Source organism: Giraffa tippelskirchi, chromosome 1 (genome assembly GCF_054371585.1).
Source record: "Giraffa tippelskirchi isolate mGirTip1 chromosome 1, T2T-mGirTip1v1.2.pri, whole genome shotgun sequence".
In the NCBI taxonomy this organism is placed as follows: Eukaryota; Metazoa; Chordata; class Mammalia; order Artiodactyla; family Giraffidae; genus Giraffa; species Giraffa tippelskirchi.
In genome coordinates this window covers 225,091,975-225,105,892 of record NC_137275.1, presented here as the reverse complement: position 1 = coordinate 225,105,892, position 13,918 = coordinate 225,091,975, and the positions used below count along the sequence as shown (strand labels likewise).

General features: G+C 54.6%; 1 protein-coding gene across 2 annotated transcripts in view; it reads right to left on the bottom strand.

The window, feature by feature from the left end:
* Positions 1-2,104: 2,104 nt before the first annotated feature.
* Positions 2,105-13,918, bottom strand: part of EIPR1 (EARP complex and GARP complex interacting protein 1) — a 122,675-nt gene continuing 110,861 nt past the window's right edge. For both annotated transcript variants that reach the window (XM_081529277.1, XM_081529309.1), the window contains one exon: positions 2,105-2,514. In XM_081529277.1, coding sequence (XP_081385403.1) covers positions 2,229-2,514 — 286 coding nt within the window. In that variant the 3' untranslated portion in view covers positions 2,105-2,228. The remainder of the gene's footprint in view (positions 2,515-13,918) is intronic.

The window sequence follows — 13,918 nt, the reverse complement described above, 5'->3', positions numbered from 1 at the left end:
TCGCTCGGGGGTGCCCCCCACACCCTCTTCAGGACGCGGTGCCCCCGCTGTTAGGCCCACGTGGCCCCATGTCCGGAGAACAGGCAAGTGAAGAGGCAGGCGAGGCCCACAGCACAGCCTCTGCGCCCCAGGAGTCGGCATCAGCTCCGGGCTCAGCCCCGCAAACATCCCACTCGCTGCCACCCGGCCCACCCACCAGACCCCACCCCTAAGTCCCCTACACGGCCCCTTCCAGGCAGCTGAACCACTGCAGAATCTGCCAGAACTCAGGCAGGCGAAACGTGCGGACATCAGGTCTGAGTTCCCAGGGGTCAGCGTCCCCCAGAGGCCCCACGCTGGGCCCAGGAGGCCCCTCGAATTTCAGGGGCTGGGGCAGGCCTGGCCACATCGACCCCGGTGGGGAGGAGGGCACAGCGGCTGAGAGCTGGGGTGCAGGCGGGTGACCCCGAGGCTGCAGAATCCACCCTGAGAACAGAGGACGGGGAGGGGCAGACTCGCCTGGGGGTCCCTGCGCTCGGTGGCACTGGGCAAGCTGTCCACCTGGCACCATTTGACTCATCCTAACCTGGGGGTGGGGGGCGAGCATTGCTGCCCCCACTCGACAGGTGGGGAAACTGAGACTCCATTGAGTGACCTGCCTGAGGTCACAGGGGGTCAACAAGCGAGGAGAGCTGAGACCTGAACTCACCCCAACCCCCTGCGTCCCCCGACTCGGGTTTAATCCAGCTAAACTCCCACCAACGGGGCACACGTGTGACTTCAGCCCCCTCCCCAGGAATCTCTTTTATCACCAGGGACTCCTGTGTGAACTGCGGGGCTGACTGCAAATTCTAGGGGCCTCTAGGAAAACACCCTGATCAGGCCCTGTCTCCATAAGTCCAGAGCAAAACCAGGGCTTTCAGGCAGGAGCTTCCCAATCACAGGTGCCCCGATACCCCGTGACTGAACGGACGTGGCAGGACCCCCGCCTAAGAGTCAGGAGACAGGCTGGCCACCCTGGGTCCCGTCTGCGCTGTGCCGGACTGCGTCTGGTCCTGCAGGAATCCCAGCAGCGCAGCCGCCAGGTCAAAGCCAGGCAGTCGGCTATCCCATAATAAAATTCAATTACAGATTTAATCCTTCCACCCAACAGATATAGGTGCATGCTCAGTCATTTTGGTCGACCCCATGGACCGTAGCCCCCCAGGCCCCTCTGTCCACGGGATTCTCCAGGCAAGAGTACTGGAGGGGGTTGCCATGCCCTCCTCCAGGGGATCTTCCACACCCAAGGATCGAACCCATGTTTCTCCTGCATCTCCCACATTACAGGCAGATTCTTTACCGCCGAGCCACCAGGGAACCTAATGAATATCCGTAGTTCCACCTAAGTTACTGCGCCGTGTCATGGATTCGGGGGCAGGACACGGAGAGCTGGTTCAACAGCTCGAGGCCATGGGGCTGCTTAGTGTTAGAAGCAGACACGTCAGAAGGGTCAGCACTCCAGGTGGTCTCTGGGGTGGGCTGCCGCTGGCTGCATGTCTGCGCCCCTCCACATGCACAGGCTGAAGCCCCAGCCCTCACTGTGGTGGTACTGGGGGTCCTGTGGGAGGTGATCAGGGTGAGATGCGGTCACGAGGGAAGGGCCCTGTGATGGGGCTGGTGCCGTGGACAGAACACAGAGAGCCTGGAGCTCCGTCCATGCCCCGTGTGAGCATGTGGCCAGGAGGCTTCCATCCGCGAGCCAGGAGCTGCTGCCCAGACACTACAGCTGCACCTCCGTCTCTGACCACTCCCCTTCAAGGCTGTGAGAAGTCACCGTTTGCTGGGGAAGCCCCCAGTCTGCGGTATTTCTGTTACAGCAGCTAAGTCTCTAGGACGAGGCCCAACCTCGCTCTTCCCCTGGACTCTCACTGTAACTCCTCCACTGGGACCCATCCCTCCCACCAGGCCCAACCTCTAGCACCCGGCCACCCCCCAACTCCGCTGCCCCAGCCCCGGCCTCACCTATCTGGACAGGCCCCTTCGCTCACCATCACCATGCCAGACAGATCACTCACCTGATACTGCTTCTGCGATTCAGCACATCTTTTAAAAGCTAATCCTATTCATTTGCTTTCTAGTTTCAAGGAAGGGAGAGGGCAGATTTTATTTTCTTGGGCTCCAAAATCACTGCAGACGGTGACTGCAACCAGGAAATTAAAAGACGCTTGCTCCTTGGGAGAAAAGCTATGACTAACCTAGACAGTGTATTAAAAAGCAGAGACATTACTTTGCCGACAGAAGTCCATATAGTCAAACTTGATTTTCCCAGGAGTCATGTACAGATGTGAAAGTTGGACAGTAAAGAAAGCTGAGCGCCGAAGAATTGATGCTTTTGAACTGTATTGTTGGAGAAGACTCTTGAGACTCCCTTGGACTGCAAGGAGGTCCAACCAGTCCATCCTAAAGGAGATCAGTCCTGGGTGTTCATTGGAAGGACTGATGTTGAAGCTGAAACTCCAATAATTTGGCCACCTGATGTGAAGAGCTGACTCACTGGAAAAAAAAAAAACACCTTGATTCCAGGAAAGATTGAGGGCAGAGGGAGAAGAGGGCAGCAGAGGATAAGATGGTTGGATGACATCGCTGACTCAACGGACATGAACTTGAGCAAACTCCGAGAGACAGTGAGGCCAGGGAGGCCTGGTGGCTGCCGTCCACCGGGTGGCAGAGTGAGACATGGCTGAGCAACTGAGCAACAGAACAAGGAGTCACGAGTCAGGAGGGAGCGTCCGCATCCCGGGGCCAGCCCTTCCTTCCTCCTTCCGCCTCCCTCACCGTCCTTCTCCACGTCGCTCCTTCTTTCTGTCCGTCATCAGCTCTCCCTCCCTCCTTCTCACCTGGCTATTGAAAAACTGAGAGCAAATTTAGCATCCAATCTTAGCAACTTTCTCCAATCCTGAAAGCTATTTTTATTCCTCCTTCTCGTGATTATTAATTTATGTTTTATTATCTATTGATCCTAATTATTATGGTCGTTACTTCACATATAATCTAATGTTGTGAAATACCCCAAATCCTTTTGGAATAAGGCAAACATAAAGAAATAATAGATTCATATTGAATGTAAGACATCACCTGAAAGTATTTAGAAATAGGGGAAGTTGTGATATGAAGGCCTCATGATTTTTATTCTTAAAAGCTTTGCAAATACTGCTGGTAAACTGAGGACTTCACTCACATGGGTCCTTGGGTCTTTCTCTATCAAGGAATTCTATGATCTTCTTGAAACTGAAGGTTTTGAAACACCAACACATAAAAGTTGATGGAAGGCGCTATTATTTGATGATGGTAAGTACAGCTCGAGTGTAACGGGATTTTAATCCTACAGGGAGGCTTCGGGGCTCGCAGAAACCACACGCCTCTCTCACTTCCCGGGCTGTCGTGTGCACTGCCCCGCAGGGCTCAGAGCCAGAACGCCGGGTATTGACTGAGGACTCTCTGATGAACTCCAGACAGTCTGCATCCACAGCAGAGCGAGGCCGCTGCAAAATCGATCCGAAACCTGGGCGCCAAGGAAACACTGCCGCAGGGAGCAGGCTTTGTGTTTTTAACTATTGCTTAACTCACAGGGGCAACTAGATTACTATGAACATGTTCTCAAAGAAAAAAGCAAAGCCTAATTGATGCAAATAATAGATGACTATATGGAAAGAGGCCTGAAGCATCACCTGCCTCCCGGGCGTCTCAGCACAGGGACGAAGTCCTCACCCTGCGGGGGGCGACTTCAGAGGGGTCAGAGCAGGTGGGCACTTCCAGCCAGGACGACAGTCAAACCAGAGAAGTGCTTCCTGCCCGGACCACACGGACAGCACCGACTCTGCTGAGGCCGAGGGCAAACCCTCAGGGAACCCAGTGCCCTGTCCCTTTCGCTTCTTCACGTTAACACCCGGGTCTCGCCCACACCACCGCACAGAGGGGGAGGCCACCTCTCCCCAGAAGCCCAGAGGAACCGGCAACACAGGTTCACGAGTGCAGAAACCACACTCACGTGAGAACGCTTGGGAGCTCCCAGAGACAGGCCCAGCATCCGTGGTTTCTCCGTGTGCCCGTGGACTTCACAGTCTTGGGGCTGCTGCTGCCAGTGTGTCCAGTGACCCGGGGACACCGTCCACCCGTGGTCTGTGTGCACACTCGGCCACAGTGCAGGGCCGCTCATGCTTGTGGCTGACCTGGGGCTGCTGGGAGGAATCTCGGGCAGTTTCCAGGACTTCCTGGATCAAGTCTCCCCAACGCCGGCTTCCTCTGGGAAGCAAATTTCTAGAATGAGCAGCACGTTCATACGCAAAAACAGGAGGGTGAAAAACACTGCCCGGTGTAGTCTCATGGTCTGGGGGCTTTTCCATCACGAGGTCACTGGTAGGCCTGCTTCTCTCCATCCCTGACACTTCAGGAGCATAGATCACCCCAAAGTCACAGATAATTGGCAAATCACGCACTATGCAAATCAACTGCTAATGCTGAGCAATTAAAACCAGAGTCATAGCTAAATTGCAGTTCATTGAAATTTTATTTTTTATACAGTGCAAAACAGCAAAAGCCTCATGCTGAACAGAGACACAAAGACCAACGAAATTCTCCTCGTTGCTCTAAATAGACAGACCGTTTTGGGGTGGCGAAGCACACTTGCCAGTCAATGCCTCGTCCCGATGAAACAGAGTCATTTCCTTTCCTGTCTTCTGCCTGAAATAAACGCCAATAGAGGGGAAAAGACTGTGGGGGGGGGTGTGGATCGGAAGTGAGGGGGAGGCGATGCAGGAATGTCTGGGTGGAGAAGCGAGACAGGAAGCGTAGCAGCAGCTGCACGATCCTCGCAGACAAAGGAGCTGCTGGAGGAGAGAGGGCGAGCCCCCGCACCCCACTCCTCCTGGCCACAGGGCGGGTGGCACACAACCTTGGCAAACCCACCGGCAAAGACAATGACTCCGGAGCGCGGGAGGCTGGCCAGGTGTGTCCTGGGCCAGACCCGCACAGGTGTGACCACATGCCTGGGCCACTTCACAGCCAGAGGGGAAGGAGTCGTGGGAACGTGGACTCCCCCACCCCCGGGAGCGCTGTTTCCTCTGGCCCAGCAGCCCTTACACCCTGAGCTCTTCATGGTTCCTCCTAACTGTGCTGGGAACGCGGCACCAGGTCAGCGTCACAGGCTCACACAGGCTGCCGAGGACACAGGGCCTCAATGTCATCGTCCGCCAGGGATGGGGAGACAGATGGCCTCTGTGACAGGCCCGGAACGCCAGCCCGAGATCCTGGCCGCGAGGACAGCCAGCACCGAAGGATAAACCTGAGCGAGCGGCAGGCCGTCGCTTTGGACTGAGGCCACTTCTCCAGGCCTTCGGGGGGAACAAAGGCTGTTTCCCGGAGCCGCACAGGAGACGCCTGGATGGTTCAGAGGACGGGGCTTCTGGGGAGCCAGCGAGCTCGCTGACCGAGGCAGGCTGCTCGAGCCACTGTCTGCCACCGGCCTCCTGCTGTCCCCAGCTCCGATCCCTTTAGACTGGGGGGAACTCCGGGGGCCTCCCAGGTTGGAGCCCCTCAGCACCCAGAGCCAGACGTGGCGGGGGTGGGTAACAAAAGCAGAGGAACCACCCCCCCAAGAGGTCAACCTCACCCCACCCTGAGCCCGGAGCTTTTTCTCTTTCCGTTTTCCTAAAAGCTCGGTTGCTCAGTCGTGTCCGACTCTTTGTGACCCTTTGGACTGCAGCCCGCTAGGCTCCTCTGTCCATGGGATTCTCCAGGAAAGAATTCTGGAGTGGGTTGCCATGCCCTGCTCCAGGGGATCTTCCTCACCCAGGGATCAAACCCACGTCTCTTTCGTCTCCTGCACTGGCAGGCATGTTCTTTACCACTGAGCCACCTGGGAAGCCCTTCCTAAAAGTTCCTCGCGCCATCTCTAAATAAGAAGCTGTCTCAGCTCAGGACACAAGCTGCCCTCGCCAGGCAGGACTGACTCCCGGGACCGCTCATCCGGGGACCCCCGCACACAGGGTTAACCGCCTGACCTCTGTGTGCTCTCAGCACCCCCAGACCTCCCCCAAACGACCCCCAAATGATAAGAAGCCCCGCCCTCCAAGGGCATCAGGATGTAGCCCTGAGCTTGTTGGGAATGCCCGGCCACCAGGGGAAGCTGAGAGCCCGAGGCTCAGCGCCAAGGAGACAGTGACCTCCACGGCTATCACTTGGGGGTGCGGGAGATGCACCCTCGAGGGACCCAAACCTGTCAGAGGCTTTTCTGGAAACAGCTTCCCTCTGGGGGCCCGCCCTGACTTCCTGAAGCGGAGCATAGTGACACGCTCAGGTGACCTCTGTGGCCCAAGGCTGACCTGACCCTCTGCCCCGGGGCCTCCCTCCTCTCGTCCGGAACACAGAGCTCACACCCACCCGCAGTGAGGTGGTTCCAGCTAGAGCCCCAAGGGGATGAGAGGTGAGGCAACAGCACCCAAAGACCCATCGCTTTGTCCCGCCTGCTGCCCCTCACCCCCCACAGACCCCCCGACACACCCCAGGGACGGGGGGCTGAGCACACAGCGGGGCTTCTGTCCACAGACCCCCCGACACACCCCCAGGGACGGGGGGCTGAGCACACGGCGGGGCTTCTGTCCACAGACCCCCCGACACACCCCCAGGGACGGGGGGCTGAGCACACGGCGGGGCTTCTGTCAGAGACCCCCCGACACACCCAGGGACGGGGGGCTGAGCACACAGCGGGGCTTCTGTCAGAGACCCCCCGACACACCCGGGGACGGGGGGCTGAGCACACAGCGGGGCATCTGTCAGAGACTCCCCAGCACACCCCCCAGGGACGGGGGGCTGAGCACACGGCGGGGCGTCTGTCCACAGACCCCCCGACACACCCCCAGGGACGGGGGGCTGAGCACACGGCGGGGCGTCTGTCGGAGACCCCCCGACACACCCCCAGGGACGGGGGGCTGAGCACACGGCGGGGCTTCTGTCCACAGACCCCCCGACACACCCCCAGGGACGGGGGGCTGAGCACACGGCGGGGCTTCTGTCCACAGACCCCCTGACACACACCCAGGGACGGGGGGCTGAGCACACGGCGGGGCTTCTGTCAGAGACTCCCCGACACCCCCGGGGACGGGGGGCTGAGCACACGGCGGGGCATCTGTCCACAGACCCCCTGACACACACCCAGGGACGGGGGGCTGAGCACACGGCGGGGCATCTGTCCACAGACCCCCCGACACACCCCCAGGGACGGGGGGCTGAGCACACAGCGGGGCTTCTGTCCACAGACCCCCCGACACACCCCCCCGGGATGGGGGGCTGAGCACACGGCGGGGCTTCTGTCCACAGACCCCCCAACACACACCCGGGGACGGGGGGCTGAGCACACGGCAGGGCTCTGTCCTGAGCCACGAGGTCGTGGGTCCACGTGCTTTGACCATCCCCCAAGCCTGTCCCGGCCAGGCTGTCAGAAGCCCTTCCCCAACAGAGGGAGGGACCCTCTGGTATCAAGCCCACACCCCCTCACACTTCTGGGCTCCTCACAGCCACTAGGGGCCCGAGCATCCTCAGGATCAGGCCCCTGAAGCTCTGGCCCATGAAACTCAAGAGGAAGGACTCAACTCACGTCTCCTTCGGACCTCAGGTCTCAGTTCAGGGCCAAGAAGCAGGCTCGGTTATTTCTCCCCCGTTCCTCACGTGCCCCTGGGAACCCCTGCTTCCTCAGGTCTGGAGATGTAAACCCTCCATGGGGGTGTTTGGGGGTGTTTTTCTTCTGCATTTTTTTCTCATTCACAAAATCTACATCTCTGAACAACTGAGAATTATTTATCAAGTGCAATGTGTTAAGCATGCAGCCACATTTTAAAGACGTGGTTTTTTTTTAAAGAAATAAAGAATTTCTTTTAAAGAAATAAAGATTATTCCCTTTGAGGGGAGAGAGGGGCCCAGAGTGTATACAGGAAGAGGTTTTATTTTTTACTCTATGACTATACAATCAATGGTTTAGTTTTGAGCATGACTTACCTTTTCTTTTCAAAAAAAGGAAAATTAAAGTAATTTAACTGTCCATTGCTAGTTGTTACTGCACATGCTCCGAAATATTTGCCAAAATATACATGAAGAAAGAAAGACATTCATTGCAATATTCTTTGAAATGGCAAAACACTAAAACCACTGAGGTGTCCATAAACAGAGGACAGAGTTGGGCAGAGGCGGACTTCTGCAGCTGTGAGAAGCAAAGGTGGGTGGGATCAGTGCGGGAAGGTCCCAGGAGGGTTTAACCAGGAAAAAAGGCAAGTAAGGCGCTGACGGTGCTGTCCGTTATGTGTTTTCACTTGAACATTTGTACAGTAAGTAACAGTTCTCTCTGGGAAAGAATCATAGAAATTCGGCAGGTGCCTTTGTTGAGATGGAGCAGGGGGAAAGGATTTTATTTTTCATTCTGTGTTTCCTGAACTAGGAGAGTTTTCTCCCATTGTGTCTGTGTGCTGGGAGGAAAACGGACACGTTCTCTAACTCAGACGTACCTACCAACATCCCCAGTTGGACACAGTGCAGACTCAGCATGGGATTTCCGGTCAAGACGTCAGGTTCCCCCAAGGGCCTGCAAGCCCACTTCTCAGGACCCCAGCTCTGACCCGGAAGGCTCTGCACCCCAACCTCCCGTGGGCTCAGAGAGCCGTTCCTGGAGGGGAGGGGCGGACCCTGGGGTCACACAATCTCCGCTTTTCTCCCAAACAGCCCAGGGGAAGCTCTCGCAATAGAGCAGAAATGGAAGGAGAGAAACCCACTCACCTAGGAGAGAGCTGGGAATCTAAGATATTTATAATTTTTGAATGTCTAAGTGGGGACATTCAGAGATTTCTTCTGTTCTCCTCTTTGACATCGTCAATATTTAAAATAAAAACAAGACAAATAGGTTTTTTAAAGGTAAAAAAAACAAATGTTTAGAAAAATGCACAATTATCAACTTAATCAAAAAAGGGAAGTATGAAAACGAAACACGTTCCAGCAACTGGGCGTGAAGGCTTCACGGAAAGGAGGGTCTGGGCTGAGCGAGGTTGAGGAAGGATGATCTAGAAAGACGAGCAGAGGAGGAGCATTGGGGGGAGCGGCCGCGATCCAGGAACTCGGGGTGGGGGCGACGAGGCAGATTCAGGGAACAGTAGGTTTCTGACCCTAAGACCACGTAGTGACAGTGCAGAGTCACCAGCAGGACACTCGCCAGGAGCCCCACAGAGCTCTCGGCTTCACCAGCCGGGGAACTGTGGTGTCTTTCTTCACTTGGCGTCGTTCCCCCAAGATCCATCCAGGCTGTTGCAAGAAAGCTCAGTCTGTCCCTTTCCACTGCGGAGTAGAATCCACGGCATGGAGTGCTACACCTCACTGCGGATAGCCGTTCACCCACAGCTAGGTTTTTCTACTCTCCCATTATTACAAATGAGGTTGCCATGAACATTCATGTACAGATTTGTGCATGAATATCAGTTTTTGTTTCTCTGGGATAAATGCTCAGGAGTGCAGTTGCTGCGTCATAATGTAGTTGCATGCCTAGTTTTTTATTAATCACTAAACACTTTCCCAGAGACTCTGAGCCATTGTACATCCCCTAGGATAGAGGATTGAGCTCCTTCACCTCCTTGCCAGCAGTGGATGTTGTCAGCCTTTTCTTTCACACGTTGCAATAGGCGGTCCATGTAATCTCACCGTGTGCCGTCTGATCTGCTTAACTCGATGGCTAACGACCTTCTACAATCTCCACGACCTTATTTGCCATCTGTTGAGCCTCTTTGGTGAAATGACTGTTCCTGTCTTCTGCCCATTTTCTAGGTGGATCGGTGGTGGGGGGAGTTCTTCTTCTAGGTGGATTGGTGGTGATGGTAGTGGTTCTTCAAACTGATGCTTATGCATTCCAGATGCAAGTCCTTTTCAGTCACGCGGTTTGCAAATATTTCTCCCAGTCTGTCATTTTTCTTCTCCTAACAGGAAAATTTTAAATTTTGATGGAGTCCAATTTATCCATTTTTTCCTTTATGGGTCATGCTTTTGGTGTCAAGTTTAAAAACTCGTGTTGGGTCCTGAATTTTCTGATTTTGTCTAAAAATTATACAGCTGTGCATTTTACATTTAAGTCAGTGATCCATTTTGAGTTAAATTTTCTAACGCATGAGGTTTTGATCAGATTTCTTTTTTAAGACATATAGATGTTCAATTGCTCGAGTACCATTTGCTAAGACAGCATTGCTTTCTGCATTAAATTGCTTCTGTACCTTTGTCAAAAATCTGTCACCACCAAAAATGGCAGAGGAGAGAAATACCAAACACTCTCTACTAAGCAATGATTAAACTGGCAAAAACAGGTTGACTTTTGGAAACTCTGGGAATCTAATCAAAAGTGTACAACACCCAGGGGAAGCTTCTTTCTTAATGAAGAAGGAAGTTGCTGAATTTCAGAAGAAGTGTTTTGATATTTTAACTGACCTGCTTCCATCCCCCATGCCTCCCAGCTCAGTGAGGAGCCCCCAGAAGGCGGCAGCCCCAGGGAAGAGCATGGGAGTGCCTGCGTTTTCCCCCAAGGCCCGACTCAGGGCTAGCCCTTGTCCCACGGCCTGGGACCCCTCCCAGGGATGACCCAGCCCCCAGGAGATATTTGCCCAAAGTTTTTAAAGCCACACGTGGTATCTGAAGCTGCCTGGAGCAAGGCGTGCCTGACTTGGAGAGCAACAGACCCACGGGGATGCCAGGAAGGAAGAAGTTGAGGGAGAAGATGCTGAGAACAGGCTTTGAAAAGCGCCTTCACACCCCAGGGAACCTCGAAGTCCACAGACATGTGCAGGGCTGGACACCTGAGGGGCCATCAGCTTCACCTCGGCCTGCGGTTCAGGCTCCATGAGGAGAGGAAGTGATTATGGCAGGGTTGTGAACAGCCTCGCTAAGTACCGAAGGAGCGCGCCAACACGCAGCCAGTCTGCAAAGACCCGAGAGGTTTGGTTGGGTGGCTTCTTTGTTTTTGGCTCCAGGCATTTAAGAAAACCTCTGCCAAATCACTCATAGACCATGAACATCATGGAACAGAGACTGCAGTGACCATACATGACAAAGAACACAGTTTTCACAAAAAAATATTTAGGAAAAGTCACTAAAAAAATCCAAACAAGAGCAACAAGAAAACCTTGGTTGGGGAACAGCGGTGATCTCCACAGTTGTCATGTTACAATGGATTAAACGTCCAGTTTTCAAATTATTCTGGCAGGAAAAAGAAATAAAAGGCATACAGACTGGAAAGGAAGAGATAACACCAATGACACGATTGTCTACAGAGAAAATCCCAAGGAATCACAGTTTCCAGCTTGAGCCAAAGGATTGGGTGTCTCTCTGTGTAGAGAAGCAAGAATGTGTCCAAATAAGTCATATTTACACTTTAGTAAACACCATCACGTGAGTCACTGTGAGTCTTTACTATTGAATCTTTGAGTTACTCCCACCATATTTACATTTAAAATGACAAAATTATAATACATAATCTCTTGTGCACTTTAAAAATCTAAATACGTTTCTTTATTTTGAAAACCTCACATAATTAGAAAGAAAAATTGAACATAATCAAATATCCTATGTCCAAGTGTTAAAAGTACAATAATTTTCTCTTAATTGAGCCTTCTAATTACCAATTACTACATGTATGATCACATATTAACCTTTTCTTAACCCTAAGGGCTCTCCTGGTTACTTTCATTGCCATGGCTCCTGCCCTAACATTCTCCACCGTTTCACACAGTCAGGCTTTAATCAACTCTGTTTTTTCTCCTTGTCACAGGATGTTGAACAGAAATTGCTTGTGTCTTGAATTTTGGATTTACTGAAAGGCAGAACGGGTCCAGCTGCTCTCATTCCATTATCTGAACCAAACCACATGGAGAGAAAAGAGAAATTCAAAAGGAACCCTGAGCAGTAGGAGTACTGGTGGAGCCCCAGGAAGAGCCCAGGCGAGCAGAGGGTCCTTTGGAAGGACGGCAAGGCTTTCCCCTCCTCTTTCTGTGAAGTGGCGGGTCCCCCATTTCCTGCAAGGTGAGCAAGGAGGGCTCCTGGAGGAGCTGGAGCACCCGCAGGAGGGGCGGCTGGCCCCTCACTCCCTGCTGGATGTCAGGTGAACCCAGCCTGGCCGCCACCACAGCATGGAGGAGAGGGTCTACCCAACACGGCTGTGTCCCCGCAGGGCAGGGAATGTGAGACATGTCTGCTCCTGTCCTGGAAATCCTGACTATGCAAGGGGACTGGAGCATCCCTGACTCCTCCCCAACTCCCGCAACCTTCAAGTCTTTAGCCAAAAGACCACGCGGCAGGCTCAGCCGTGTGGAACAATGTCCTGCCATTTGCTCTTTGATCCCCCATCACCCAGAGGAGCAAGAAGGAGGTAGTGAGACAGAAAGGGCCCTTTCTGCTGGAGGACCAGCCGCAGAGCAGCCTGGGAGAGAAGCACCATGCGTGGGGGACACACGGGGGTGTGGGGCCCTGGACGTGGGACCAGTGTTTCCATGGGCCTGTAAAGGCTTGAAATTGAGTGGCGTTCATCAGGACGGGGCTCAGCTGTGGAGTCAAAAGCAACTCAAGGGACATCCCTGGTGGTCTAGTGGCTAAGACTCTGTGCTCCCAAAGCAGAGGGCCCAGGTTTGGTCCCTGGGCAGGGGACTAGGTCCCACATGCTGCATCTAAGAGCTCACATGCCACAACTAAAGATTCCAAGTTTGCAACTGAGACCTGGTGCAGCCAAATCAATGAGTAAACAAATATTTAAAAAAAAAACAAAAACAGGCAACTCAAAAGCTGTGAAATCAGCCTGGAGTGCGAGGAAAGAGAATCACGGTTAAAAGAATCTATGGAGGGCTTCCCCAGTGTCTCAGTGATAAAGAATCCGCTGCCAGTGCAGGAGAGGCGAGTTCGATCCCTGGTCTGGGAAGATCCCACATGCCGCGGAACAACTAATCCCACGTGCACGACTATTGAGCCTGTGCTCTAGAGCCCGGAGCCAGAACTCCTGCGCCTCCACGCTGTAACTGCTGAAGGCCATGAGCCCTGCAGCCTGAGCCCCAGCATGGAGGAGCCAGCGCAGGAAGAGCCTGCACAGGGAGAGTCAGAGCAGGGAGAGTCAGAGCAGGGAGAGCCTGCATAAGGAGGAGTCTGCACAGGGAGAGTCAGCACAGGGACAGTCTGCACAGGGAGAAGCCTGCGCGGGGAGAAGCCAGCGCAGGGAGAGCCTGCACAGGGAGAGTCTGCGCAGGGAGAGAGAGAGCAGGGACAGCCTGCGCAGGGAGGAGCCTGCATGGGGAGAGCCTGCACAGGGAGAGTCAGTGCAGGGAGAGTCAGTGCAGGGAGAGCCTGCACAGGGAGAGTCAGTGCAAGGAGAGCCTGCACAGGGAGAGCCTGCACGGGGAGAGCCTGCACAGGGAGAGACTGCACAGGGAGAGTCAGAGCAAGGAGAGCCTGTACAGGGAGAGCCTGCACAGGGAGAGCCTGCACGGGGAGAGCTTGCAGGGAGAGTCAGTGCAGCGAGAGCCTGCACAGGGAGAGTCAGAGCAGGGAGAGCCTGCACAGGGAGAGCCTGCACAGGGAGAGTCAGTGCAGGGAGAGCCTGCACAGGGAGAGTCAGAGCAGGGAGAGCCTGCACAGGGAGAGTCAGAGCAGGGAGAGCCTGCACAGGGAGAGCCTGCACAGGGAGAGTCAGTGCAGGGAGAGCCTGCACAGGGAGAGTCAGAGCAGGGAGAGCCTGCACAGGGAGAGTCAGAGCGGGGAGAGCCTGCACGGGGAGAGCCTGCAAAGGGAGAGCCTGCACGGGGAGAGTCAGTGCAGGGAGAGCCTGCACGGGGAGAGTCAGTGCAGGGAGAGCCTGCACGGGGAGAGTCAGTGCAGGGAGAGCCTGCAGGGGGAGAGCCTG